Here is a 26,993-nt window from a genome sequence, read left to right as displayed (position 1 = left end):
TTCATGGATGTTTGTACTTTGAGATGTAAATGCTTTTGACTGCTCAAGATAAAATAATTTTGTTAGCCCACTTCTGCTTTTAATGTTTTTGGTTTTCTAATTAGTACAGTATTTAAAAGTATGTCTTTGATTTCTAGATATTTGGAGTCTGGGAGTGATCCTTTTCATGTTGGTGTGTGGGCAGCCACCCTTTCAAGAAGCCAATGACAGTGAAACACTGACAATGATCATGGATTGCAAATATACAGTACCATCCCATGTGTCAAAAGAATGTAAAGAGTAAGTAAAAAAAAAAGTATGTGGAAACCTTAAGGACTCAGATTAAAACCAGAAGTGTTTAATTCCATTAATATGTCAAGAAAATTTGAGAGGACTTCAAAGATTCAAGCATCTGGGTTCATTTTAAGTTTTGAATTTAATATTTCTGCTGTTTTAAGAGTGGTGAGGAGGAGATTAGCCCCCAGATGTGATCTGAAATTTAATATTGGAGTACAAAATATACTCATCTATTTCTTATTCAAGAAATCTATTACCTGCCTCTTCAACCTCCAGGAGTGGTGGTGATTTCATTTGAAATGAAGAAATACCATGGGAACTACCTTTCTCTGCATGAGCAAAAAGCAAGACCACCTGGAATTGTTTTAAGCTGCAGAGAAGAGTTAGGGGCATTTTCTTTCCTGAATAGACCATCAACACACTATTTCAGGATTTACATAGTATGTCTTACAATTTTGTTCACACAGATCTCCTGCCAGTTGACTAAAGAGCTGTTTTGGTTATGGGAAGCCAGCAACAAAAAGTATACTCAGGTTGATTATTTGGAGTTTAAAGTAGTACATAGTACTATGATATATGTAGTGACAAATATAATAATGGAATAGAACTGTTGGAAGTTCAGTATTTCATTGGCATTGTAAGTGACATTTTTAAATGAGCTCAGTTTAGCTTATAGCCACTATTTAAAGGACTTTACCATATAAACAGTTTTCAGTTTCTCCTCTCAACTCATAAGAATGAAATCCGACTGCTTGAGGAATTTTTTCTCTAAATAGCTCCATCTCAGGTGGATGTTTTAACTTAGGTATTCAAACTCTGGATTCAAATATTGACTTCTCACTTTACTAATGATGTCAGAGTGGTAGAACCTACCATATAGGGTTATTGTGAAAATTAAATGAATTAATATGTGTAAAGCTCTTAGCTCGGTCATTAGCACATAGTAAACTAAATATTGATGATGATTATTTTTATCACATTACTGTTACTATTCTGTACTCCAGGAAGCTGGGCAGTTGTCTGTGGGCATATGTTGTCAGCATGTTGGATGTTTGTAATTCATGTTGTAATTCAAGGAATATTTCCACAGCTTCTACAGAAAAGAAAAGCTTATTTTTATATTGATATATATCATTCAAATAATTATATAATAAAATGAGTACCTATGTATGCATTATCTAGCTTAATAGAACAGTTCCTAGTATCTTAGTAGCTGTCTGTGTCTCCCTCCTAAAAGGATTTTTTTTTTTTTTTTTTTTTTTGAGACAGAGGGTTGCTCTGTTGCCCAGGTTGAAGGGCAGTGGCATAATCTTGGCTCACCGCAACCTTCACCTCTTGGGTTCAAGCATTTCTCCTGCCTCAGCCTCTGGAGTAGGTGGGATTACAGGCACATGCCACCACACCCGGCTAATTTTTGTATTTTTAGTAGAGACGGGATTTCACTGTGTTGGTCAGGCTGCTCTTGAACTCCTGACCTTGTGATCTGCCCACCTCAGCTTCCCAAAGTGCTGGAATTACAGGCGTAAACCACTGTGCCAGGCCCCAGTAATTATTTAAAATAATCAGCTGGATGCAGTGGCTTACACCTGTAATCCCAGCACTTTGGGGCACAAAAGGTAAAAAGAAAAAAAAAACTGAAGTAGGACAAACATAAAACATACAAAAAGATGGCATAAATAGATCTACAATCTATCAGTGAGTACAATAAATGTAAATGGAATAAACTCTCCATTAAAACACAAAAATGATCAGATGGGATTAAAGAAAAACTCAGCTCCAGCTGGTTGTAAAAAGATGTATTTAAAACCAGAACAATGGAAAGTTTAAAGTTAAAAAAAGGGAAACTGTATAGCACACAAATGGTAACCAAAAGAAGACTGGTGTGGCTAAAATTAGATAGCATAGAATGATTTTTTTTTTTTAAACAGAGTCTTGCTCTGTCACCAGGCAGGAGTGTAGTAGTGCAATCTCAGTTCACTGCAACCTCTGCCTCTTGGGTTCAAGCAGTTTTCTTGCTCAGCCTCCCGAGTAGCTAGGACTATAGATAGGCACGCACCACCACACCCAACTAATTTTTGTGGGATGGAGGATTCCTTTTCTCTTTTCCTCCTCTCCACTCCTCTCCTCTTTCCTCCCCTCCTCTCTCCTCCCCTCCCTTCTCTCTTCCTTCCTTCTTCCCTCCCCTCCCTTCACCCTCCCTTTCCTCCCCTCTCTCTCGCCCTTCCTTCCTCCATTTCCTCCCCACCTTCTACCCTCCTTCCCCTTACTCCCTCACTCCATCCTCCCTCCCTCCTTCCTTCCCTCCCTCTCTTTCTTTTCTTAGACAGGGTGTTGCTTTGTTGCTCAGGCTAGAATACAGTGGTACAATCATACATAGCTCACTGCAGCCTCCAGCTCCTGGGCTCAAGTGACTGTCCTGCCTCAGCCTCCTGAGTAGCTAGGACTATAGACTATAGGTGAGTGCCACCATGCCTGGCTACTTTTTAAACTTTTTGTAGAAACTGGGTCTCACTATGTTATCCAGGCTGTTCTTGAACTCCTGGTCTCAAGAGATCCTCTAACCTCTGCCTCTCAAAGTGCTGGGATTATAGGCATGAGCCACTACGCCCTGCCAAGGTTTTTCTTTTTCCCTTCATTTGACTATCATACGGCTTCTCACGATGTTGCCCAGGCTGGTCTGAGACTCCTGGGCTCGAGCAGTCCTCCTGGCTCAGCCTTCCAAAGTGCTGCAATGACAGGCATGAGGCGCTGCACCCAACCTCTTTATTCTCTTTTTGAACAACACAAAATCTTTAGAATATTTTAACTACCATCCAATATTTTAATAACTTTTTCAAATGCCACAAAGTAGATATGATTATCATTCTACACAGTTAAAAACTGCTTATGTTTACCCAGGTGCTTGACAGAAACTGTTTACCCTTTCAAGTGGTATCACACTATTCTGTCAAAATTAAATTCTTTAGAATTTGTTTTGATGAGTATGTGTTGGAGATAAACTCTCAGTTATTTGGAATGTCTTCATGTTATGTATGCTCCTAAAAGACAGTTTCATTGAGTATAGAATTCTAGATTGATAGTTATTTTCTCTCAGCTCATGGAAGATACTATTCCACTGTCTTCTGGCGTCTGCCATTGCTGTTGAGAAGTCAGCTGTCCGTGTTATTATCATGTTGTCTCCACATAGGTGTCCTGTCTTCACTTAGGCTGCTTTAAGATTTTCTGTTTGTTGTGTTTAGGATATGTTAGGCTTAGTGGTTCAGGATTTGTGCTCTTTGATGAATTTGGAAAATTCTTAGCCATTATCTTTTCAAATAGAGTTTCTTCCTCATTTTGTCATTTCCCTCTGTAATTATGATTAGATATATGTTAGATACTTTCACCCTGTCCTCCTCTTTTACCACCTGTTTTATATTTACTATCTCAGTCTACCGATACAATTATTTCCTTAATTTTATCTTTCATGAATTCTCTGTCTAATTTTTAAAATTGATTTCTTGATTTTTGTTTTGTAGTTACAATGATTATTTTTCATTTTTAGAAGCCCTAGTTTTTCTCAAAACTGCCAAGTAATTTTTTGTATAGTGGTTTTGTTTACAGTATATAGTATCATTGTTAGTTTTCTGGTTATATTATTTTCAAGCTTCTCTTTCATGTCTTAAACATATTTAACACAGTTACATTTCGTGTCTAAAAATTTCAGTATCTAAATTATTTGCATTCTGATTTTGCTTATGTTTCCTAGATCTTGCTGTTGGTACCTTGTTTCTTTTGTGTTTTTGACTGATATTCTTTGTAGTATTATTTGAGGAATCATTTGAGGCTGGTTTTAAGTTACATTCCTACAAGAAGGATTTGTATATTTATTTCCTTACTAGTTGCCCAGGAGTGCTTCCAGCTGAAACCACTGTAAAGTGACTTCTCTGTGTGTACCACACAGATATCATTAGCTTGGAACACAGACTTATAGTTAGAAGTTCTAAGTCGTTTCTCATTTTTCATTTACTCTCACACCAAAACTGGAGTCCTAGGTCTTTGCAAGGGATCTAGTTGTACTGTCTACTAGGCCTTATACATTATATTCTGTTATATGCACCCAACATAGCCTGTAAAGCTGAAGCAGAAACAGGCCAAAGGCCAGCTTTGTCATTCACTTTTTAAGGGTTCTACTTTTACTTCATTTTTAGTTGCTGAATGTTATTTATTCTGCCAACATGGTGCTTTTAAATAAAATGTTTTCCTAAAAATATATTACATGGTGTTTTAGTTGTTTGCATCAGAAACATCATTCATTTTTTTCTGAAACAGAAGTGGGCTTGTATACTCGATTCTGTATGTCATTGCTGATTATTGAATTTGATTCTGGTATGTCGCTAAGCCAGCAGTTAATTCAAGAACAGTGTTGATACCTGTAGTTAAATCTGGATGGTAGGGAGCTCTTATTTGTGCATTTGGCTTATCAGTATACTTGGAAGTTAGGATTTTTTATTTTGTGACTACAGCAGCACTAAATTTCTATTATTCCCATCTGCTCCACTGCCACCACTAGTACACCCAATTTAATTGATGGTATAAGTATAGAAAATAATTTTTATTAATAAAATGATCCACCATTGCTAATCCTTGCAAGCAGTTTGCTTTAACAGTGGACTTACCTTCCTTTCCAGCCTGATCACACGGATGCTGCAGAGAGATCCCAAGAGAAGGGCTTCTTTAGAAGAGATTGAAAATCATCCTTGGCTTCAGGGAGTGGACCCTTCACCAGCCACAAAGTATAACATTCCCCTCGTGTCATACAAAAATCTCTCAGAAGAGGAGCACAACAGCATCATTCAGCGCATGGTGCTTGGGGACATAGCGGATCGAGACGCCATTGTAGAGTACGTCAATGTCCAGCAGTACAGAGGGCCACAGGTTTAGGATTCTTGGAATGAGCTCTCCCTACTTAACACAGCCTTTCGACACCTGCATAATAGAGTTCCTGGTTGGCAAGAGTTGTGTCATTTATTGCTAAAGTTCTTTGCCCAGTGCCTGACACATAGGTTTTTTGATGTTTTGGTTTTTATACTAGCAAACAAGTAAGCCATTGCTGGGTGGTGTCAGTGAGTGTTGTGGCCTTTTTCCCTTTCTATAGGAGTAGAATGAAACAGCTTGTTTTGTATCCCAGTATATACCTTATCTGTAGCACTATTCTCATTCCTCGGTCTCCTTCTGGTCCCCACAGTGAGGAGGGAGAACAGGACAGTGACACATGCTTAGAGTCCTCTAAATCAGGAGTTGGTAAATGGTGCCAGCCACACATTTTTATAAATGAAGTTTTATTGGGCCACAGCCGTGCCCATTCATTTAAGTATTGTCAATGGATGCATTGTGCTATAATGGCAGAGTGGTTGCGGGAGAGACCACATGGCCCACAAAGCCTGAAATATTTATTATGTGGCCCTTGAGAGCCCCTGCTGCAGCCACCTGGAGCCTGCGAGTTACATACAAGTTGTTAATTATATCCTTTAAAACCAAAGCCAGTTTTTAATAAACAGTTTGGAATCAAAGATAATACAGCAGAAAGATGCATTTGCCTTGTTCTAATAATGATTAATTTCTATAAGAGGTCCTGACTGTAAAAATAAGGAATATTTCCACAAATTAAAGGTCAAAAGTTACTTAATGTGTTGAACGAAACATTTGGGTGTGTTGGAAAGAGAGTTTGCTCTAGGAGGCAAAAAAGGGGTTCCCCTCAGGACGTTCTTTTCGGGATCTGATCCAGTGCCCTGACTTGGGGAAAGAGAAGCCTGTGGGCTGGACTTGCAGATTCCTGCCGTGTGTCCTCTGCCACACACACACCCACTTGGAGGCTCTGATCCCTGAGAAAGGCAATGTCTGCATAAAGGACATATGTCTTTAGGGTGTTTTACATTACTGGAAAGAAAGGTAGATAAAAATAAACCCAGGTTCTTAATTTTGGTTTAAGTACAAATTTCTGTAAGTTTCCAAGTGTATTATGATTCTTTACAGTATTGACTCATAGCTACTTAAATGACCTAAACGTGGAGAAGATGGGACACTTGCTGTTTCTGCTGCAAACACTCACTTTAGGAATGTGTAGAAAATGATTTTTCACTTTTGAGTGGGTAAAAGGCTGTTTGTATCTCTCTGAAATTGGCCTTATGTTCTTAGCTTGAATGCATATATATATACTTGAAGTAGTGTCATCTGGAACTATTTAATTATAAATCCAAAAAGTAGTACAGTTTAAATGGTTCAGGTGACTCCAGTTTTCCAGTTAGCTGGTTTCCCAAGTGTATCAGGAGCTGGGGGAGCCAGTCTTGCTGTTCCCTCGGCTAGCCTCACTCCATGCTTGCTGCTCACATCATGAGTAGCTGCTTGTTCTGAGGGTGACTCCTGAGTTCCAACACACATTTCTCTTACAACACATTTCTAAACTGAAGCCAACTCCTATATTCAGTACTTTGCTGAAGAAACCGCTCTAAGAAATCATTCTACCCTTGAATTTCACCTTGAGCACGTCCTTTGGAATCTCATGCCTCAGCCTGCCCTGCCCTGCCTTGTCCCCATTAGTTGTGACCCCAGTGTACATTTTGAAAAATGAGGTCTCTGCTGTTGCTCCTTTCCTAAGTGTTCACTGTGTATTTTCAGTAACTATAGCAAGTTTTCCTGGGCTTGTGGTATCTGTCCCAAAGCATGCTCCCAGTATATCCCATGACAGGCCAGCTACAAAAGAGTGGGCAAGGCTGTGGTCCTTGTTGGGCCTTGTGTCCCAGCACCATGCCTAGCCAGACTAGGTACTTGGTGAGCATTACTTTTTAAATGGATGAATGAATACATTGATTTTATTCAAAGTGATTGATGATGACATGCTTTCAATTTCTTTAATAATTGTGTAGTGCCTAAATTGCCAGTAAATGCAGAGGGAATGTGAAAATAAAAACATTTTCTAATTTTTTTGACTGATACTAGTACTTCACTGCACATTCATGTAACATAGACCTACCTTGTCTTCATTTCATACTTCTAGTGGAAGCAAGTAAGCCACCTGAACAAATACAAACACTACACACAAATTCATTTCGAATAATGCGTGCACGCATTATCTTATGGATCTAAAACTGACGTCTAACTCAGCTGCTGTTAGCATTTTGGATTTTTCTTTCATTTATGAAAAATGTTCATAAAAATATGAACATATTTATGCAGTTGTTTTTAGAATTTCAAGAGTGACCTAAATTACGACTAGTTTGTTTTTTTTTCTGGTTTGCATTTTTGCATAATTTTAAAGATTCCAGCCATTGAATTTAACTTGCATTACTTTTAAAAATCAATTCTGCTTCTTGTAAAAAACCTCCTGATGTGGCTGACGTTTGCTCTCACCTTGTTTTCCTCAGAGCCCTGGAAACCAACAGGTATAACCATATCACAGCCACATACTTCCTGCTGGCTGAAAGGATCCTGAGAGAAAAGCAAGAGAAAGAAATACAGACCAGATCTGCAAGCCCGAGCAACATCAAGGCCCAGTTTAGGTGAGAAAAAAATCTTCACTGATTTTAGTAAGTTAACATTTTGAAATAGTGAACTTTTTTTTTTTTAATGCTTCCTAACTCTTTGGGGCAAGAAAGCACAAACAGTGATGACAGCCTCATTGGAGAGGCCACACATGGGCTCTTTGGGTGTATAAGAACGTCTGGGTTTCCTCATCATCAGGGATGCCGACCCCTCCTGGGCTCAGTGGGGATGGCGCTGTGTCTGTTGGCATGGTCAGGAAAACATGTTTGGAGAAGCAGCCTTAAGCCAGTGTCTTGCCAGTTATTTTCATTAAATTCTTCCAAATCCAACATGTATTAATTGTTATTTTCTTTAGTTTTCATTCTAGGAACAAGACTGAATTTTCCCTCAGTTATCTGAAGTAATTTTTAAAATTAAATAGAGTATTGCTATGTCACAATGTTCTCTCAGCATTTCTGGGATTGGATAATCACATTAGCTAGTTGATTTATTAGCTGCTTGACCTTGGGAGGTTGCTTAACCTCTCTCTGACTTAGCTGCCCTATCTGTAAAACAAAAGTAACAATGCTATTTACGTCGTGGGGCTGTGGAGAGGGATGATGAATTAATATATGTAAAGCACTTAGATCAGGGATCTGTATGTTTGCTGTCATTGCCGGGAATATTTTACCACCATCATCCAATAAAGTCATGAACCTGCTGCTCTCCAGGCCTTTTCTTCCTCACCTCTCTCCTCCTTCCCCGCCTTCCCCCAACCTTCTCACTTCGTTTTTTTTCCTGCAAGAGTAACTTTCTACTTAAAATCAAAGCATGGAAAGGGTTTACTTTTTTTCATTATCATTATGAAATGTATTTCTAATTTATCTTTATGCATTCAGATAAGGTAACCCATGGAACTGTAGTTCAATAATAGAAGAGTGCTCCTGATTCTGAGTAAATTTGTGTGTACCTCAAATATACGGGAATATATGTGTGTGAATATTATTGTGAATAATAACATGATTGTAAAAGATAAGAAAGCCATTTCCATTTTAAGTTACTTGCAGTTGGCTCGCCATGTGCACTTCGTTGCTTGGGTGGAGTCGCAGAGTAGAGAGAGGACAACATTCCCAGCTTACCAAAGAGTAAAGATTTGGAAGTCTAATTTAACTAGAACATGAATTTAGTAACTTTATTCGTATCTTGAATGTATTCCTCTGTAATAAAAACTAGGCGCACTGTCTAGTGTCTGCTTAGAAAAGGACTGAACTCAGGGAGTGAGGGGATTCTTGGGGATGAGATAAACTATAGACTGATGCTCAGAGGTTATGGTCAACCTAGTCCTGACCTGAGCTCCCTGGCAAGAAAGAGTAACCCTAACGCAGATCATCACTACTCGCCAGGTGCACCAAGACTGGAGCTACCACCAGGTGTCCGGAGGAGAGAATATTTAGATTTGAACTCTCTTCTGTTCAGTGAAACATACCAGAACTCAGTCTAAAGCTGATCGTATATATGAGACCAGCATTAGCTATAAAGAAATACTAGGCCAGGCACAGTGGTTCAACCCTTTGGGATGCCAAGGCAGGAAGATTCCTTGAACCCAGGAGTTCATGGCTAGCCTGGGCAACATATAGACCCTTCCTTTACAAAAATTAAAAAAAAAAAAATTTTTTTTTAAATACCAGAACTTTCTGAGCTGTTTTCCTTTTGCCGTGGTCATAAGGACTCTAGAGTGGAGAAGCTTTGAGTGCCTTTTTTCCTATGGCACAGGGTCCACTGGCAGAGTGATGTCTCCTGACTTGTCTTCTCTTTGTTGTCCCTGTAACTTTATTGACAAGACCCTGGACCTCCCATGGTTCCATTGCTGGATATGCCTTGTGGTCAGAATGACCTGGAAGGTAGAAACCCGAACTGAGTCAGGAGACTGTATTTATAATGGCAGCTGGCTGGGCAAGGATGGAGGAAGGGTCAGGCCAGTGAAAGCCACAGCCGCAAAGAACAGATACATGCTGTGTGGCCAGTGGGTCGTCTAGAAGAATTGGTGACAGGCCGGTTGAGATGGGTGGTTAACAGGAGACTGATATCCAGCCTCCTAGCTGGGCTGGGTATTTTCACAAGCAGATTGGTAGGCAGAAAGAAACAGGGATTGGCCTGCAGGTTCTGGAGTCCAGAGGCAGAGTCCTAGATCTGGAATTGAGTAAGAACACAGGGACTCCACTAGAGAATGAAGACCCAGATGCCATCTCAGAAATGTAGGTATAAAATATGTCTTAGCTCAAAGGAGTGGTGTTGGTACAGATAGGATCCTGCAGCAGTGAGCTAGAGTGGTATTGGGAGTTGTCAAATCAAGTAGCTTAAAGTTTCTTAAATTCTAGAACAGATTCTGTTTCAGATATAGTAGCATTAACTTCATTAAAAATATGAATAAATGTAGGGCTGCCCCAGTATGTTCGTATGGAAGAACATGAGGTCTGAGAGAGGGGCCTAGGCATTTAGATTTATTTCAGAGTGAGAACTCTTATGACTGACTGTGTCTGGGGCTGTATGCAGACTGCAGAGACTCTTCTCCAGCCTGCTCTGGAGAGCCGAGGACACACTGTTGGAACTCTCTAGGGAGGAGCCAGATAGCAGGGCAGGCATCTGATAGACTGCCGCCAGATAGTTCTGGAATGGAAAACCAAGAAGTTAACCCAGAAACAGTACATGACCACACAGTGTTAGTCATTGTGTGGTTATGACCACTTCAGGGAGTACTGCTTCTTAGCTTCAAATTTAAATTTTTTAATGACAGGTTTATTTTATTAAAGGAGAACCTGTGCAAAACAAAAGAAAATTTGCACATAGCAAGTCTAGAAGATACTCCACATGCAGTGGCCACTGGTAAAATTTTGTTCCTGCTTTATTATTATAACTATATCACTGTACCCCAGGGGAGAGAGGATAGTTGACAATTCAGAGATGTTTATTTAGAAAGCAGCTAGAGAGCCTCATTTTAAAAATTCATCTTTGGCTACCAAGCAGTATTATTGTTACTTGGGCAACTCCAGGTTGGGAGGTAAAATGAAAGTTTAAATAGTGGCAAGTTTTGCTGTTCATGGGCATTTAAAAATATGCTTATTTAAGGCTGGCACAGTGGTGTACATCTGTGGTCCCAGCTACTCAAGAGGCTGAGGTGGGAGAACTGCTTGATCCCAGAGGATTGAGGCTGCAGTGAGCTGCATTCATGCCCTTGCACTCCAGCCTGAGTAACAGAGTGAGACCCTGTCTCAAAAGATAGATATTTATATTTAACTTAGTGAGTTTTTTAATTGGAGAAGATATTTTCATATGATTTTGCATGATGTATACGTGTTGTTGTACATATAGCTTTTGTTTCTCTCCAGACGCATTAAACTGTTTCCATTTTTTTTTTAATAAACACCAAGTTCTTACCCCATGTTAAAATCAGGAGCCCTGGAAATTTCAGGTGAATTTTATTTGTAATAATTCACCTTTAAAGGTTATGATCTAAGACAGGCATCCCCAAACTTTTTACACAGGGGGCCAGTTCACTGTCCCTCAGACCGTTGGAGGGCCACCACATACTGTGCTCCTCTCACTGACCACCAATGAAAGAGGTGCCCCTTCCTGAAGTGTGGCGAGGGGTAGGAGGGGCAGATAAATGGCCTCAGGGGGCCACATGCTGCCCGAGGGCCGTAGTCTGGGGACGCCTGCTCTAAGAACCAAAGGAGCAAGACGTGTGGTGTTCAGGTTTTTCTTTGCCAATAACCTCTATTGTACTTTTTAAAAATGTTAATCTTGTAATACAAAGCTTTTGTATAGAAAAGATGGAGTAGTTCTTGCCCCATTTTCTTTTCTGGCAGCTGTGATGAAGTTGTCATTTGGCCAGTAAGCCACAAACTGAACCGTGTTTCAAAACCACATTTACACTTGTGGTGTCCTTGCTGATGTTTACATGATGTTGAATGGCTTTGCAAAGCTGCTGCTTTTTTCTTTAAGTCTGTAGATTTTGTCCCAGTAAGTTCAGTGTGATATACTTTACTATCATCTGCATAATGATTATATGGCTTTTGTTTCCCCCCAATCTGTTACATAGGCAGTCATGGCCAACCAAAATTGATGTACCCCAGGACCTTGAGGATGACCTCACGGCCACTCCTCTGTCTCACACGACTGTCCCTCAGTCTCCTGCTCGGGCTGCTGACAGTGTCCTCAATGGCCATAGGAGCAAAGGCCTGTGTGACTCAGCTAAGAAAGATGACCTTCCCGAGTTGGCTGGACCAGCACTCTCTACAGTGCCACCCACGAGCTTAAAACCCACAGCCAGTGGGCGGAAGTGTCTGTTCAGGGTGGAAGAAGATGAAGAGGAAGATGAGGAGGACAAGAAACCCATGTCCCTCTCAACACAAGTGGTTTTGCGCCGGAAGCCATCTGTGACCAATCGCCTGACATCCAGGAAGAGTGCTCCTGTCCTCAACCAGATCTTTGAGGAAGGGGAATCTGATGACGAATTTGACATGGATGAGAATCTGCCTCCCAAGTTGAGCAGGTTAAAGATGAATATAGCTTCTCCGGGTACAGTTCACAAACGCTACCACCGGAGGAAAAGTCAGGGCCGGGGCTCCAGCTGCAGTAGTTCGGAGACCAGTGATGATGATTCTGAAAGCCGACGGCGGCTGGATAAAGATAGTGGGTTCACCTACTCCTGGCACCGCCGGGATAGCAGCGAGGGGCCCCCTGGCAGTGAGGGGGATGGTGGGGGCCAAAGCAAACCAAGCAATGGCAGCGGAGGGGCGGACAAGGCCAGCCCCAGTGAGAACAATGCTGGTGGGGGCAGCCCCTCCAGCGGCTCGGGTGGCAACCCCACCAATACATCGGGTACCACACGCCGCTGTGCCGGCCCCAGCAACTCCATGCAGCTGGCCTCTCGCAGTGCTGGGGAGCTCGTTGAGAGCCTCAAACTCATGAGCCTCTGCCTTGGCTCCCAGCTTCATGGGAGCACCAAGTACATTATTGATCCACAGAATGGCTTGTCATTTTCCAGTGTGAAAGTCCAAGAGAAATCTACATGGAAAATGTGCATCAGCTCCACGGGGAATGCAGGGCAGGCCCCTGCAGTGGGCAGCATAAAGTTTTTCTCTGACCACATGGCAGATACCACCACTGAATTGGAACGGATAAAGAGCAAGAACCTGAAAAATAACGTGCTCCAGCTACCTCTGTGCGAAAAGACCATCTCTGTGAACATCCAGCGGAACCCTAAAGAGGGGCTGCTGTGCGCGTCCAGCCCAGCCAGCTGTTGCCACGTCATCTGACTGTGGCCCTATCTGTCTGCTAGCACGCTTCCTGCTCAGAGCAGTGAAGACTGGCTCACTTCACTGTTCCCATTTGTTTTTACTATTTTAAAGTGGGCGTTAGGAGCAATTATTTATTACCTTTCCATTTGTTCGCCTGATGATGTGACAATGCATGGTCTTTGTGCATGCTGCTAGACACTTTTCTTTTCCAGCCGAAAAGCCTATTATGTAATTTTTACATTCATAATTTTAATGTGGATGATCAGGATTAAATTAAGATGTATATTTGGAACCTAATATAAATGGAGCACTTAGAAATTTGATGTTCTGCACTTAACCTAGAGAGAGAAAAAATACTTTTCTTTGTGAAAAATCTGAATTCCTGTCCTGACCTTCTGTGATATGGAAACTCTGTGCTCTGAGACACACTCTGGTGTCTGAGACAGAACCAAAGCAATAACGTTATACCCAAAGGCCTGGAGCCAGCTAGCGACCTTGTGCCGCCCAGCCGTCCATGGCCTGTGCAGAGCAGAGGACAGTGAGTGTCTGCACTGACAACCTTAAAACCACAATTAGAACATACCCACACCTGTTTGTCTTAAGCTATAGTATAAAACCAAGTTTGGGCTCTTAACATTTAACTGAAAAAGATTTCCTTGTTTTTGTAATAGCTAAGATAAAGTACTTAGATTTATAAGGCAGCTTCCCCTGTAGTGATAAATTACAAGCAGACAATCTTATTTTGTAATGTGAAGTGATGATGTCTTAACTCTACTTAGAGAGTGTATGTCTGTCTAACAGAACAAAAGGATGCTCTGTGTAAATTCCTTCCTGTAGGGCACACCACAGGATTTCCATGTAGATAGAAAAACTGTAGGGCCTAGTACAGAAGGTGCACACAAATGGCAAAGTCAAAACCCATGAATTAAAACTTACTGGGATTTGTTTTTTAGGAGTTTGGTAATTACGTTAACTCTTGTTATTTTCATTGAGTTATATCCGTTGGCCCAGCTAGCTGTGAAATTGGCTGATCAAAAAATATACATAAAAGGGTAAAATTCACATATAGAGCAAACAAAAATGCACAAAGCCTGCTTTGTAACTTTTTTTCTGGAAGTGTTTTTCACTTTGCCTTTTCCTGCCAAAACAATAATCAAAGAACTCTTGCTTTAACCTATTCCTGTACAAAGACTGCTTTTGACCAGATAATCATCTGTCATGGCATTTTATCTTGTAGGACACTGTATATTGCAAACTGCTAATTATGGAAGGGGCCAGTTGCTGTGTTTCATGCAGTGCCCTGGGAGTCTTAAAAGCAGTGCTTAGCAACATTGGTGATAGAATGTGGCTGGGACCCAGGGCCCTTCCCCACTCTTCAGCCCCTATCATGTCTGAGGTGACAGACTGAGACACATCTGGTCATGTAATTCAGAGAGTGGGCAGATCACCAAAGAACTGCACTGCTGTTGTCACTGTTTCTTCAAGTACACACTGACTCTGCTACTTTAGGATAAATATATTTTACTGAGAACTCTGAATTTCACAGTATACTTACTAAACTAAGTAAAAATGATACTTAAAATACTTATTTTACTTTCTAGACCTAGGCTAGATATGTTTTAAGCTACAGCTCTAGTTCATTGTGATATTTATAATTTGAAAGCTATGAGAATAGATGTGTGGGTGAAGCCATAGAACATATTTGCTTGAAATTCTTGAGCAGGGATCTTATAAAGGGCCAGAAATAAGATGTGTGGTTCACATAGATAGTGAGCGTAACATCTGTATTAAACGTAGGAGAGAAGTTTATAAAGGGCATTGGCAATAAACTCTTTGTTGCAGCTGTTTTCCAAGCAGTGTAAATACTTTTTCCTGTGATTATGTATAGCCTTGGAATGGCACCTTTTAACTGACATATGTGTTTGGTTTTCAATGGTTTTTTATATTCAGATGTATATATGGTGCTCACTTTAGGATCAGCAGTGTTGACCATTTATGCTGCATAGCTGTATTATAGCCTTATTAGTTGTGTGTGGTTGGTTGACCCTCTGGGTATACAAATGTCAGTCTGAGTGGTGTCTTACTCCTTTGTTCATAAGTGAATGATTGTGCATGTGTTGTATGTCATAGTATGTCGTCACATAAAAGGGAGGGAGCAAAAGACCATTACATTAAGATAATATTGGACCAAACTACTTACTTGCTCTAAACAATTACTTGTACTCCTTAACCTGTCTTCAAAAGTTGCATATAGTTACAGTAGTGTATAAATTACATATTGTGGAAAAACAGTCTTGTATTTTTCTGTATGTGTGTATATATATATATAATTATGTACTTCTGGCAATTCTATCTGTATTTAAAGATGTGACAATCTTGACACCAATTTTAAGGATAACTGTGAGACCGAATTGAATTAAAGATATCCCTACCAAGTGAAAATTGATGTGTGTTAAGAGGGTACAGACTTATCAACTGATTTGGTCAGTTGCTTCCAATGCTGGTTGATTTCCCTCATTGTATAAACATTGACAGGTGTGTGACAAATGGGGAAAAAATCCAAATAATAAAGTGACATATTGGTGTTCAGCAATATAAACCGTGTCCCTTGTTGTATTGTTTCTCATACATGCAGCTTTGCAGGTCCCACCTCAGTTAGACCCAGCCTCCTCCATGTTCTGTGCCTGCACCACCAGATGTGGCTGAAAAAGTACAGTCATGACTACATTTACTTTAAACTCATGACCACAAATATCAGGTGGGCCCACGGCTGCCCATTAAGTACACTTTCTCTATTTCATCTGCTTTCGTCACTCTGCTGGTCACTGTGCTGCCTAATTGAATAAACAGAAGCAATGAGAACGGCCACAAGTTTCCACTTCCGCCTTCCTCTCTTCCTTCATATGTAATCATATGCTCTGCCCTTCCTCCTGTTACTGTGATTCCAAAGTCAGCTACTCTTAGTTCTTACACAACCATTACCATAAGCAACTTTTACCTACCCCCAAAAAGAAATCTTGTGCCCTTTGGCACAATTTACCTTTGTCCTCCACACCGCTTACTCCAGCCTCAAGTAACCACTTTGTGTTACCAATTTTCAATCCCATGTTAGAATTTGATGAATTGCTAATTCTCTCTTCCTTATAAACCTCCCATCTCTCAGTATCTCACTTCTGCCTTTCTGTTCCTCAGCCACTGACCATTCCTCATTCTCCCAATCTCTAAATTTATTTTTAATGTCCCAAGTTTCAATTCTGGTCTCCTTTATCTGCAGTGAGTCACCTGATTATCTCATTTAGTCTAATATCTAGATACTGATAGAAGCCCAAAATACATTTAGCCCAATATCCCAGGAACACTGGATTTCAACTACCTATTTGGCTTTTCTACTTGGATGTGTCTACAGCATCTCAATTTTTACAAGTTCAAAACTTCTAATCTGTCCCCTCAAATCTTTTTACCAGTGCGCCCTTCTTAAATGGTAACTTCTGGCCCTCAATAGTTGGATACAAGCTGAAAATCTTGGTGTCATCCTTCACTTTTTCATCCCAACATTCGGTCTATGAGCAAATCTTACCTTTCAAAGTTGATTGCTTCTCATTGCCACCACCAGTACCACTCAAGTCCATGACACTCATCTGAACTGTAAATCCCTTTTAAAGGATTTCCCTGTATTTGCCCTTGTCTTTCTCTTTATTTTCCATTCAGCAGTATGAGAGATCATTTTAAAGACTAAATCATACTGTTTTGAAAGGTGTTTAGTTTCTAAATATTTGGGGATTTCCTACATATGTTTCTATAACTAATTTCTAGTTTTATATCATTTTTTATTAGTGCATTCTTTGTATAGTTTAAATCTCTTGAAATTACTGAAACTTGTTTCATGGCCCAGCATATGACCTATCTTGGTGAATGTTTCCTGAGTGCTTGGAAAGTGCTGTTGGTGGAGTGTCCTATACATGTCAGTTAGTTCAAGCTGGTTGATAATGAATGTTCAAGTTTTCTATATTCTTACTGACTTTATGTCTTAATTATTGAGAGAGGAGTGTTGAAATCTCCAACTATGGTTGTGGATTTGTCTATTTCTCCTTTTAGTTCTAGCAGTGTTATAAAATTTGAAGCTCTGTTGTTTGGTACCTATGCATTTAAGATTGTTATGTCATACTGATGACTCGATCCCTTTCCTCATTATGAAATGTTCTCTCTTTATGCCTCGTAAATTATTTGTTCTGAAATCTCCATGTGATAGTGATACAGTCACTCCAGGTTTGACTTGTGAGAATATATATTTTTTCTATTCTTTACAGTTAACCTGTTGTGTCATTTTGTTTGTTTGTTTTTTTGTAGATAGCATATAGTTGGAACTTGCTTTTTTATCTCATCTGCAAATGTCTTTTATTTAGATGTATTTATTTAGTGTAAATTGTCAATATGGTTGAGTGTAAACCTACCTAGTTTTCTGTTTGTCTTGTCTGTCATTTTTCCCTCTTTTACTACCTTGTTTTGGTTTAACTGAGCACCTTTTGTTACTCCATTTTATCTCCACTATTGGCTTATTGGCTGTACCACTTATTTTTCAGTGGGTGCTATAAGATTTGCAATATGTATATTATATTTATCTTAATATGTCATTCATGTAGAGTATAAGAACTTTACAACTGTATGCCTCTATTTTCCTCTTCCTGTTCTTTATATGATTGTTGTCATACATTTTATTTTTGCCCATGTATAAATATTGTTTTAACTAGTTTTTAAGGGATTAAACATGGGGGGAGTAGTTTAGCTACATATTTGTCATTTGCAGCACTCCACTTATTTGTGTGGATCCACACTTTGGTTTTCCTTCTGCGTGTAGGACATTCTTTAACATTTTATATAATGCAGATCTGCTGGCATTACATTCTGTCAGCTCTTGTCTGAAAAATTATTTTTTCTTTATGAAGGATATCATTCTGTATAAAAATTCTTGATTGATTTTTTATTGCAATGCTGGACACTGAATTTTACATTGTTGAATGCTGGAATTTTTTGTATTCATGTAAGAAGTGTTGGATTTCATTTGGGAATGCAGTTACTTAAAGTCATTGGATCCTTCATGTCTCACTTTTAAACTGTTAGGGCAGATCCTGAGCAGTCTTCATTTTAGGGCTAATTTGGCCCACTCCTGAGGCAATGTCTCTCTAGAGATTCTATTGAGGTTTTTCCACTCTGGCTGGTAGGAACATGAACTATTCCCAGCCTTGGGTAAGTTCTGAGCATTGTTTAGCCTACTGCTTTCCAGTGGTTCTTTCTCCAGCCTAAGGTAGTTTTCTCATAGGTACTGATCAGTACTTAACCAAAAAACAGATTTTCTTTTGGAGCTTGCTCATTATCTGTGCAGCTCCCTCCTCTCTGCCCTGCACATTGATCTTGAACTGAAAACTACCTGTTCAACTCAACCAGGCTATTTAGGCTCTCCCTCCCTGTGTTCTGGTAACTACCTTTGGGCAGTGAGCTGGGGCATTCAACTCACAGGGCTCACCTCATTTGCCTCCCTTATCTCAGGGATGACCGCCCTATGCTGTCTGTTGCTCAATGCCTGAAAACCATTGCTTCATATATTTTGTTTGGTTTCCTAGTTTAAGGCAAGAGAGTCAATCAAATTTCTCTAATTTCATCATTGCCAGAAACAGCAGTCTAAATCGTGTGTCACTCCCTCTTCAAAATCCTTCCATGGCTTCCCATCTCAGATTTAAAAGTCTAGTCCTTGTGTGGTGGTCCACAAGGCCCCAATCTGTCCTCTGCCCCAATTATCACATCTCCTCCTGTCAACTTGCTCATTAAGCTCTGGTTGCAATAACCTTGCTAGTCCTTGAACAGGCCAAACATAGGACACATCAGACTTTGGGTGGTTGTTAATCCATGGCCCTTCTGCCCCCTATAGCTGCTCAGCAGGGATGAGTTTTCTCAGACTTCTGGGATCCACGGAGAGAAAGACTGTAGCCCTTTTTGAGCTAATACGGCCTAAGCACATTGTGGCTACTAGGAAGGGAGCTGTATCTTTCAGGACCCCCGAATCCAGGACTAAGCACTTGCTGGACACCTCACTCTGAGCAAGGTGTTCCAGATTAGAAAGTCAGAAGAGAAAAAAATGAATCATGGTTCTTGCTAGTTCATAATGCCTTTGGAGAAGAAAGTAGTGATTTAAATTAGTATGAGATGATGGATCAGACGTACTGATGTGTCTGCACAGCAATGCTATCAGGGTCAGGGAATTCTAAGAAGGGCAAAGCAGGGAGGAAGAATGCAGAGAGTGTGAGCAGGGTTCCAATCATCTGGAGGTCCCTGTGTGAACCACAGGAGGTGGCAGTGGGCTTTGCTGAGAGAGAATAATTCATTTTGCTTCTTGAATCCTTTATCCTTTTATAAGGACTCCAAGGTTCCTGGATTAGAAGGTGAAAAGAGTCGGGTGGAGGTGGGGGGGCACTGGTTGAAACAGTCACTAAGGGGAACATCAGCATGAGACTGAGTCAAATGTCTTACTGGCAGAGCTGGCTTCATGTCTGTGTACAACCTGTATACTCATTTGGGGGCACCACACTTAGAAGAATCTCGTACTTGGTTTGATGCTCTGCTGTTGTTTTAAAATTCATTGCCACATGACACATACTTTAAAATCAATCATGCAATTGGACATAAAACAATTGTCAGCAAATGCAAAAGAACTGAAATCATACGAATAAAAATCATGGTGCAATAAAATTAGAAATCAAGACTAAGAAAATTGCTCAAAACCATACAATGACATGGAAATTAAATAACCTGCTCCTGAATGACTTTTGGGTAAATAATGAAATTAAGGCAGAAATTAAGAAATTCTTTGAAACTAATGAAAACAAAGATACAACATACCAGAATCTCTGGGACACAGCTAAGGCAATGTTAAGAGGGAAATTTATGGCAAAACACCCCTGTCAGAAAGTCAAAAAGATCTCAATTTAACAACCTAACATCACAACTAAAGGAACTAGAGAACCAAGAGCAAACCAACTTTGAAGCTACCAGAAGACAAGAAATAACCAAAATCAGAGCTGAATTGAAGGAGAATGAGACAAAAACCATTCAGAAGATCAAATCCAGGAGTTGGTTTTTTAAAACCATTAATATAATAGACTGCTGCTAGACTAATAATGAACAAAAAACAGAAGATCCAAATAAACACAATTAGAAACAACAAAGAGGATATTACTACTGACCCCACTGAAATACAGATGACCATCAGAGAATATTATGAACACTTTTATGCACACAAACTAGAAAATCTAGAAGAAATGGATAAATTTCTGGATACATACACCCTCCCAAGACTGAACCAGGAAAAAACTGAATCCCTGAACAGACCAATAATGAGCTCTGAAATTGAATCAGTAATAAATAGCCTACCATCCCCAAAAATCTCAGAACCAGACAGATTCACAGCTGAATTCTACCAGCTGTACAAAGATGAGCTGGCGCCATTCCTGCTAAAACTGTTACAAAAAATTGAGGAGGAAGGATTCCTTCCTAACTCATTCTTTGAGGCCGGTATCATCCTGATACCAAAACCTAGCAAATAGCAAGAAAATTTCAGGTCAATATCCTTGATGAACACTGATGCAAAAATCCTCAACAAAATACTGTCAAACCAAATCCTGCAGCACATCGAAAAGCTTATCCACCACGATCAAGTAGGCTTCATCCCCAGAATGTAAGGTTGGCTCAACATATGCAACTCAATAAATGTGGCTCATCACATAAGCAGAACTAATGGTAGAGACCACATGATTATCTCAATAGATGCAGAAAAGGCTTTCAACACCCTTTCATGTTCAATATTCTCAATAAACTACATATTGAAGGAACATACCTCAAAATAATAAGAGCCATCTGACAGCATGGTGGCTCATGCCTGTAATCCCAGCACTTTGGGAGAACGAGGCAGGTGGATCATAAGGTCAGGAGTTCAAGACCAGCCTGGCTAACATGGTAAAACCCCATCTCTACTAAAAATACAAAAATTAGTTGGGTGTGGTGGTGCGTGCCTGTAGTCCCAGCTACTCAAGAGGCTGAAGCAGGATAATTGCTTGAACTCAGGAAGCAGAGGTTGCAGTGAGCAGAAATCATGCCACTACACTCCACCTTGGCCAATAGAATGAGATTCTATCTCAAATAATTATAGCCATCTATGACTAACCTGTAGCCATATCATACTGAATGGACAAAAAGGTGGAGCACTTCCCTTGAAAACTGGCAGAAGACAAGGATGTCCTCTCTTACCCCTCCTACTCAACATAGTATTGGAGGTCCTGGCCAGAGCAATTTCTGGCAAGAGAAAGAAATAAAGTACATCCAAATAGGAAGAGAGGAAGCCAAACTATCACTGTTTGCAGACACATGATTCTGTATCTAGAAAACCCCATAGTCTTGGTCCAAAAGCTCCTCAGCTGATAAACAACTTCAGCAGTGTCAAGAAACAAAATCAATGCACAAAAATCACTAGCATTCCTAGTGATTTTTATTATTGTTGACACCAACAATAGTCAAGCCAAGAGCCAAATCAGGAAGACAATCCCATTCACAATCACCACAAAAAGAATAAAATACCTAGGAATACAGCTAACCAGGGAGGTGAAAGATCTCTGCAATGAAAACTACAAAACACTGCTCAGAGGTTGCAGTGAGCCGAGATCGTGCCACTGCACTCTAGCCTGGACAACAGACGAAGACTCCGTCTCAAAAAAAAAAAAAAAAACAACAAAAACAAAAAAAACAAAAAAAAACAAACAACAACAACAAAACACTGTTCAAAGAAATGAGAGATGACACCAACAAGTGGAAAAACATTCCATGCTCATAGATAGGAAGAATGAATATCATTAAAATGACCATACTGTCCAAAGCAATTTATAGGTTCAATGCTATTCCTATCAAACTACCAATGACCTTCTTCACAGAACTAGAAAAAACTATTTTAAAATTCACACAGAACCAAAAAAGAGCCTGAATAGCCAAGGCAATTATAAGCAAAAAGAACAAAGCTGGAGGCATCACACTACCTGATTTCAAACTCTATTACAGGGCTACAGTAACCAAAACAGTGTGGTACTAAAAACAGACACACAGAATAGAAATCCTATAAATAAGTCCCCACATCTACAACAATCTGATCTTTGAAAAAGTTGACAAAAACAAGCAATAGGAATGGACTCCCTATTCAACAAATGGTGCTGGGATAACTCGTTAGCCACATTCAGACTGAAACTGAACCCCTACCTTACACCATATACAAAAATCAACTAAAGACAGGTCAAATACTTAAATATAAAACAACAAACTATGAAAACTCTGGAAGACAACATAGGCAACACCATTCTTGACATAGGAATGGGCAAAGATTCCATGAGAAAAATGCTGAAAGCAATTGCAACAAAAACAAAAATGGACAAATGGGATCTAATTAAACTAAAGAGTTTCTGCACAGTAAAAGAAACTGTCAACAGAGTAAACAGACAACCTACAGAATGGGAGAAAATTTTTGCAAACTCTGTATCTGACAAAGGTCTAATATCCAGCATCTATATGGAACTTAAATTTATAAGAAGAAAACAACTGCATTAAAAAGTGGGCAAAGGACACGAACAGACACATCTCAAAAGAAGACATACATGTGGCCAACAAGCATATAAAAGAAAAGCTCAACATTATTGATTATTAGAGAAATTCAAATCAAAACCATAATGAAATACCATCTCACGCCAGTCAGAATGGCTATTACTAAAATGTCAAAAAATAACAGAGGCTGGTGAGGTTGTGGAAAAAAGGAACTCATACACTATCAGTGGACATGTAAATTATTTCAGCCATTGTGAAAAGTTCAATTCCTCAAAGAGCTAAAAGCAGAACTACCAATATACCAAGGGGTATATACCCAAAGGAGTATAAATTGTTCTATCATAAACAGACATGCACATTTATGTTCACTGCAGCACCATTCACAATAGCAAAGACATGGAATCAACCTAAATGCCCATCAGTGATAGACTGGATAAAGAAAATGGGGTACATATACACCATGGAATACTACACAGCCATAAAAAGGAACAAGATCATGTCTTTTGCTGCAATGTGCATAGAGCTGGAGGCTGTTATCCTTAGCAAACTAACAGAGGAAATGAAAACCAAATACTTCATGTTCTCACTTATAAGTGGGAGCTAAATGATGAGAACACATAAAGAGGGGAACAACAGACATTGAGACCTACCTAAATGTGAAGGGTGGGAGGAGGGAGAGGACAGGAAAAATAATAGGTACTAGGCTTAAAACTTGGGTGATGAAATAATCTGTATAACAAGCCCCCATAACACAAGTTTACCTACATAACAAACCTGCACATGTACCTCTCCTTAAAAGTTAAAAAACAAAATAAAATTTTCTTTTTTGATACAGAGTCTCATTCTGTCTCCCAGGCTGGAGTATGGTGGCACAATCTCAGCTCACTGCAATCTCCACCTCCCGGGCTCAAGTGATTCTCCCAGCTCAGCCTCCTGAGTAGCTGGGATTACAGGCGTATGCCACCACACTCAGCTAACTTTTGTTAGAGATGGGGCTTCACCATGTTGGCCAGGCTGGTCTCGAACTCCTGGCCAAGAGGACTACCTTGGCCCTCCCAACTGGGATTACAGGTGTGAGCCAGCGCATTGGCCTAGTGGTTTCATGTTGCACCTGTGGTTTCTGCACCTGGCCGAGGCATTCCTTTGTAGATCTGTGCTCTGCAAGTATGGAGGAAATGCTCTCACCCTTGAGAATGGGAGACTTTGGTGAGAGCTTAGCCCCAGAGAAGGCAGCAAAGGCCTGAGACAGGAGCCCAGGGGCCACTCAAATGTGGGGATGGGAGTAGAGGATCAGAGAGTGGGACACCAGCAGGTCAGCCTAAGAATTCTCACAGAAGCTCTGCAGCTTGTGAGCCAGAGGTCACCCTGAGGCTGAGGGAAATTTTTAAAAACCCTAGAAGTAGGTCTTGCGGGGGCCTCTCTGGAAGTATAAGGAGGGAGGGGGAGTAGAACCCAGGTGGGTACTCAAGAATGGAATGGAGGGTCTGGGAAATGGGAATTATTTCTCTCTTAGCTACCCTGCTCCTGCCCCTGGCTCTTCCTGGACACCTTCTTCCTGTCTACAGCTCTCTCCAGCTGACCCATGTTGCTCTCAACCCCAAATTCTCATTGCTTCTCCACTGACTCATGAACTGTGTACCATGAAAAGAGTCTCTGTGGAGGGCCGGGCACAGTGGCTCACGCCTGTAATCCCAGCACTTTGGGAGGCCAAGGTGGGCAGATCACTTGAGGGCAGGAGTTTGAGACCAGCCTGGCTAATATGTAATCCCAGTTACTTGGGAGGCTGAGGCAGAAGAATCACTTGAACCCGGGAGATGGTGGTTGCAGTGAGCCGAGATTGCACCACTGCACTCCAGCCTGGGCGACAGAGCAAGACTCTGTCTAAAAAAAAAAAAAAAAAAAAAAAAAAAAAGTCTTTAGGCAGAAGAGACATGGGGTGTGAACCTCTTCTCGAAGGCAGAATTCAGAGGCTTAAAAAGCCAGGGAATGTGGATGTTATTTTGATGGACTCCCACAGAAAGGGATGGGCAGAGCAGGGTGTTGTTTGCATTTCATTTGCAAGGGGGAATGAGGCTCAGAAGGGGAAAGAGTCTTGGCCAGGGATGTACTGTTAACCTGACCCGGCAGCCCACTCTTCAGGCTGCGCAGCTGGGTGGGCAGGGAGAGGTGTGAGAAGATGGCAGTATCTCAACTTTTCCTTTGACCTTTTAGTAAGAGGGCTGAGCAAAGCAACATTAAGGCAGTTGGCTATAGGAGACCACTTTATACCACACTCAAGCTGTCGCGTAACACATGTATACGCATCTTGTTACCTTTCTAATAACCTGAACAAGTCAAAATTCCATGACATATCTGGTCCTAAGAGATTGTAGGTGTGTACATGAAATTAGGTGAAGCTGCTTCTTACACCTCATGATGAGAGACCATTTGCATTCAGGGGCTAAGACCTGGACTCACAACATTTCCCAAAGAATTACAGCGTTGGGAAGCTTCCTTGGTCTGGCTGGCCATTTCCTGGGACAAGCTGTCTGGGAGGAAAATGGGACTAGGCAAGAAATGTCTCTTGGTCTCCAAGATGCCTTCTGTCCATTAGGAATCAATGTCTTCAACATGTTTGTGCAAGAATCACAGCAAAATCCTGCACTGGTGAACATATTTTAGGTGGAAGCCTGCCATATCACTGGATTGATTCAGATTATTGCTGCAAATCCCAGTGTGCATCCTTCCTTCTGCTGTGGTGCAAATGGCAGCAGCTACATAGCCATTTATAGCTGGAGAGCAGCTCCTGAAGCAAATGGCTTACAAGAGCACTATGACCAGACAGGGCATCCCAGGAAGGTGACAGGCAGGCAGGCAGGCAGGCAGGCAAGTCCCAGAAAGCAGTCGTTTGTGCCACACTATCAGCCTCCCTGTCTTTACTGACCCCACTTGCAAGGACAAACTCTGGGTGCCAGTTTGTGCCTGTGTTCTGGGAAAAGGAGGTAGAGGTGATGGTAAGTGGCTCTTCAGTCTCCCTTAGGGAGGAGATACCTTTGGTTTCTGTTTTCTGAGCCAGAGAGTTATATAAAGGGAGGTGCATATCCACGTCTACACTACTGTTGCCCTTCTGGGTTTTTTTTTTTTTTTTTTTGAGACAGAGTCACTCTTTCACCAGGCTGGGGTGCAATGGCACAATCTCAGCTCACTGCAACCTCCACATCCCGGATTCAAGCAATTCTCCTGCCTCAGCCTCCTACGTAGCTGGGACTACAGGCATCTTCCACCATGCCCAGCTAATTTTTATATTTTTAGTAGAGATGGTGTTTCACCATGTTGGTCAGGATGGTCTCAATCTCTTGACCTCGTGATCCACCTGCACTGGCCTCCCAAAGTGCTGGGATTACAGGCGTCAGCCACTGTGCCTGGCCCCCTTCTGGTTTTTAGAAACTTGCAATGATTTTCCTTGTATTGAGCACACTTTGATGATGTAGACAAAACTCTTCACACCTCAGCTGAGTGCCCAGGCCTGTGCCCTGGGAGACTTGAGGGTGCGTTTTCCTTTCTCCTGCAGAGGGTCAGCTGGGCTGGATTTATTGAAGCTCTGCCCTTACTTCCTGTAGTGACTACATCTATCTACCCAGTGGGCCGTGGGAGTCTCAGGTGAAAAACCAGCAAGTAATAATAGGTGGGTGGGAATAATACAAGTGAAGGAGCTTCATAATCCACATTCTCTGTGCCACTGTTTTCCCCTTTCACTGAAGAAATTCACCTGCACGGTAAGATCTAGTGAGGAGGCCACGTTTCTTGAGCCAAATGCAATCAGGGTGATCTGTGCCACAAACTTAGGGGACAAACTTCATCAGACCTCTCTTCTCTATTATGTGAGGACCCCACATACCAATCAGCAGGAAGCCAAGGGTCTCTTCCCTCCTGAGTGGAGGCTGCTGCCACCTCTGAACTGCCCAAGAATCTCCAAGGTTTACAGAGGGTGGTGGGAGATGTCAGTTATCCAACACCAGGTGGGAAGGAAACTGAAGTCTCTTGGGTCCCGTACCTTGTTGCTCCTCTCTGCCCTGGATCCTGTTCAGGCCCAGGATGCTTGTGGCTCTAGATCCCTTGCAGGCCCACAGAAGCACCCCAGACCTGTCCCCATGGTGACAAGTCAGCACGGAAGGAGGCTGGCTCTGCAGGGGCCTTTAGCATCAGCTGCTCTGGGCAGAAACCAGCAAGCCCCTTTACCCTGTTGTGGTTCTTGGATTTCAGTGCGCAACAGCATCCGATGCAGGCATTGTTGAAGATACAGATTCCTGG

At 41.2% G+C, this 26,993-nt stretch overlaps 1 protein-coding gene across 2 annotated transcripts in view; it reads left to right on the top strand.

The window, feature by feature from the left end:
- The window catches only part of SNRK (SNF related kinase), a 71,168-nt gene extending 55,496 nt beyond the window's left edge, over positions 1 to 15,672 (top strand). For both annotated transcript variants that reach the window (XM_039477469.1, XM_074404023.1), the window contains exons 4-7: positions 138 to 279; positions 4,944 to 5,156; positions 7,677 to 7,811; positions 11,873 to 15,672. In XM_039477469.1, coding sequence (XP_039333403.1) covers positions 138 to 279; positions 4,944 to 5,156; positions 7,677 to 7,811; positions 11,873 to 13,091 — 1,709 coding nt within the window. In that variant the 3' untranslated portion in view covers positions 13,092 to 15,672. The remainder of the gene's footprint in view (positions 1 to 137; positions 280 to 4,943; positions 5,157 to 7,676; positions 7,812 to 11,872) is intronic.
- Positions 15,673 to 26,993: the final 11,321 nt, after the last annotated feature.

Source organism: Saimiri boliviensis, chromosome 8 (genome assembly GCF_048565385.1).
Source record: "Saimiri boliviensis isolate mSaiBol1 chromosome 8, mSaiBol1.pri, whole genome shotgun sequence".
Lineage (NCBI taxonomy): Eukaryota > Metazoa > Chordata > Mammalia > Primates > Cebidae > Saimiri > Saimiri boliviensis.
This window is presented reverse-complemented; position numbering and strand designations above follow the sequence as displayed.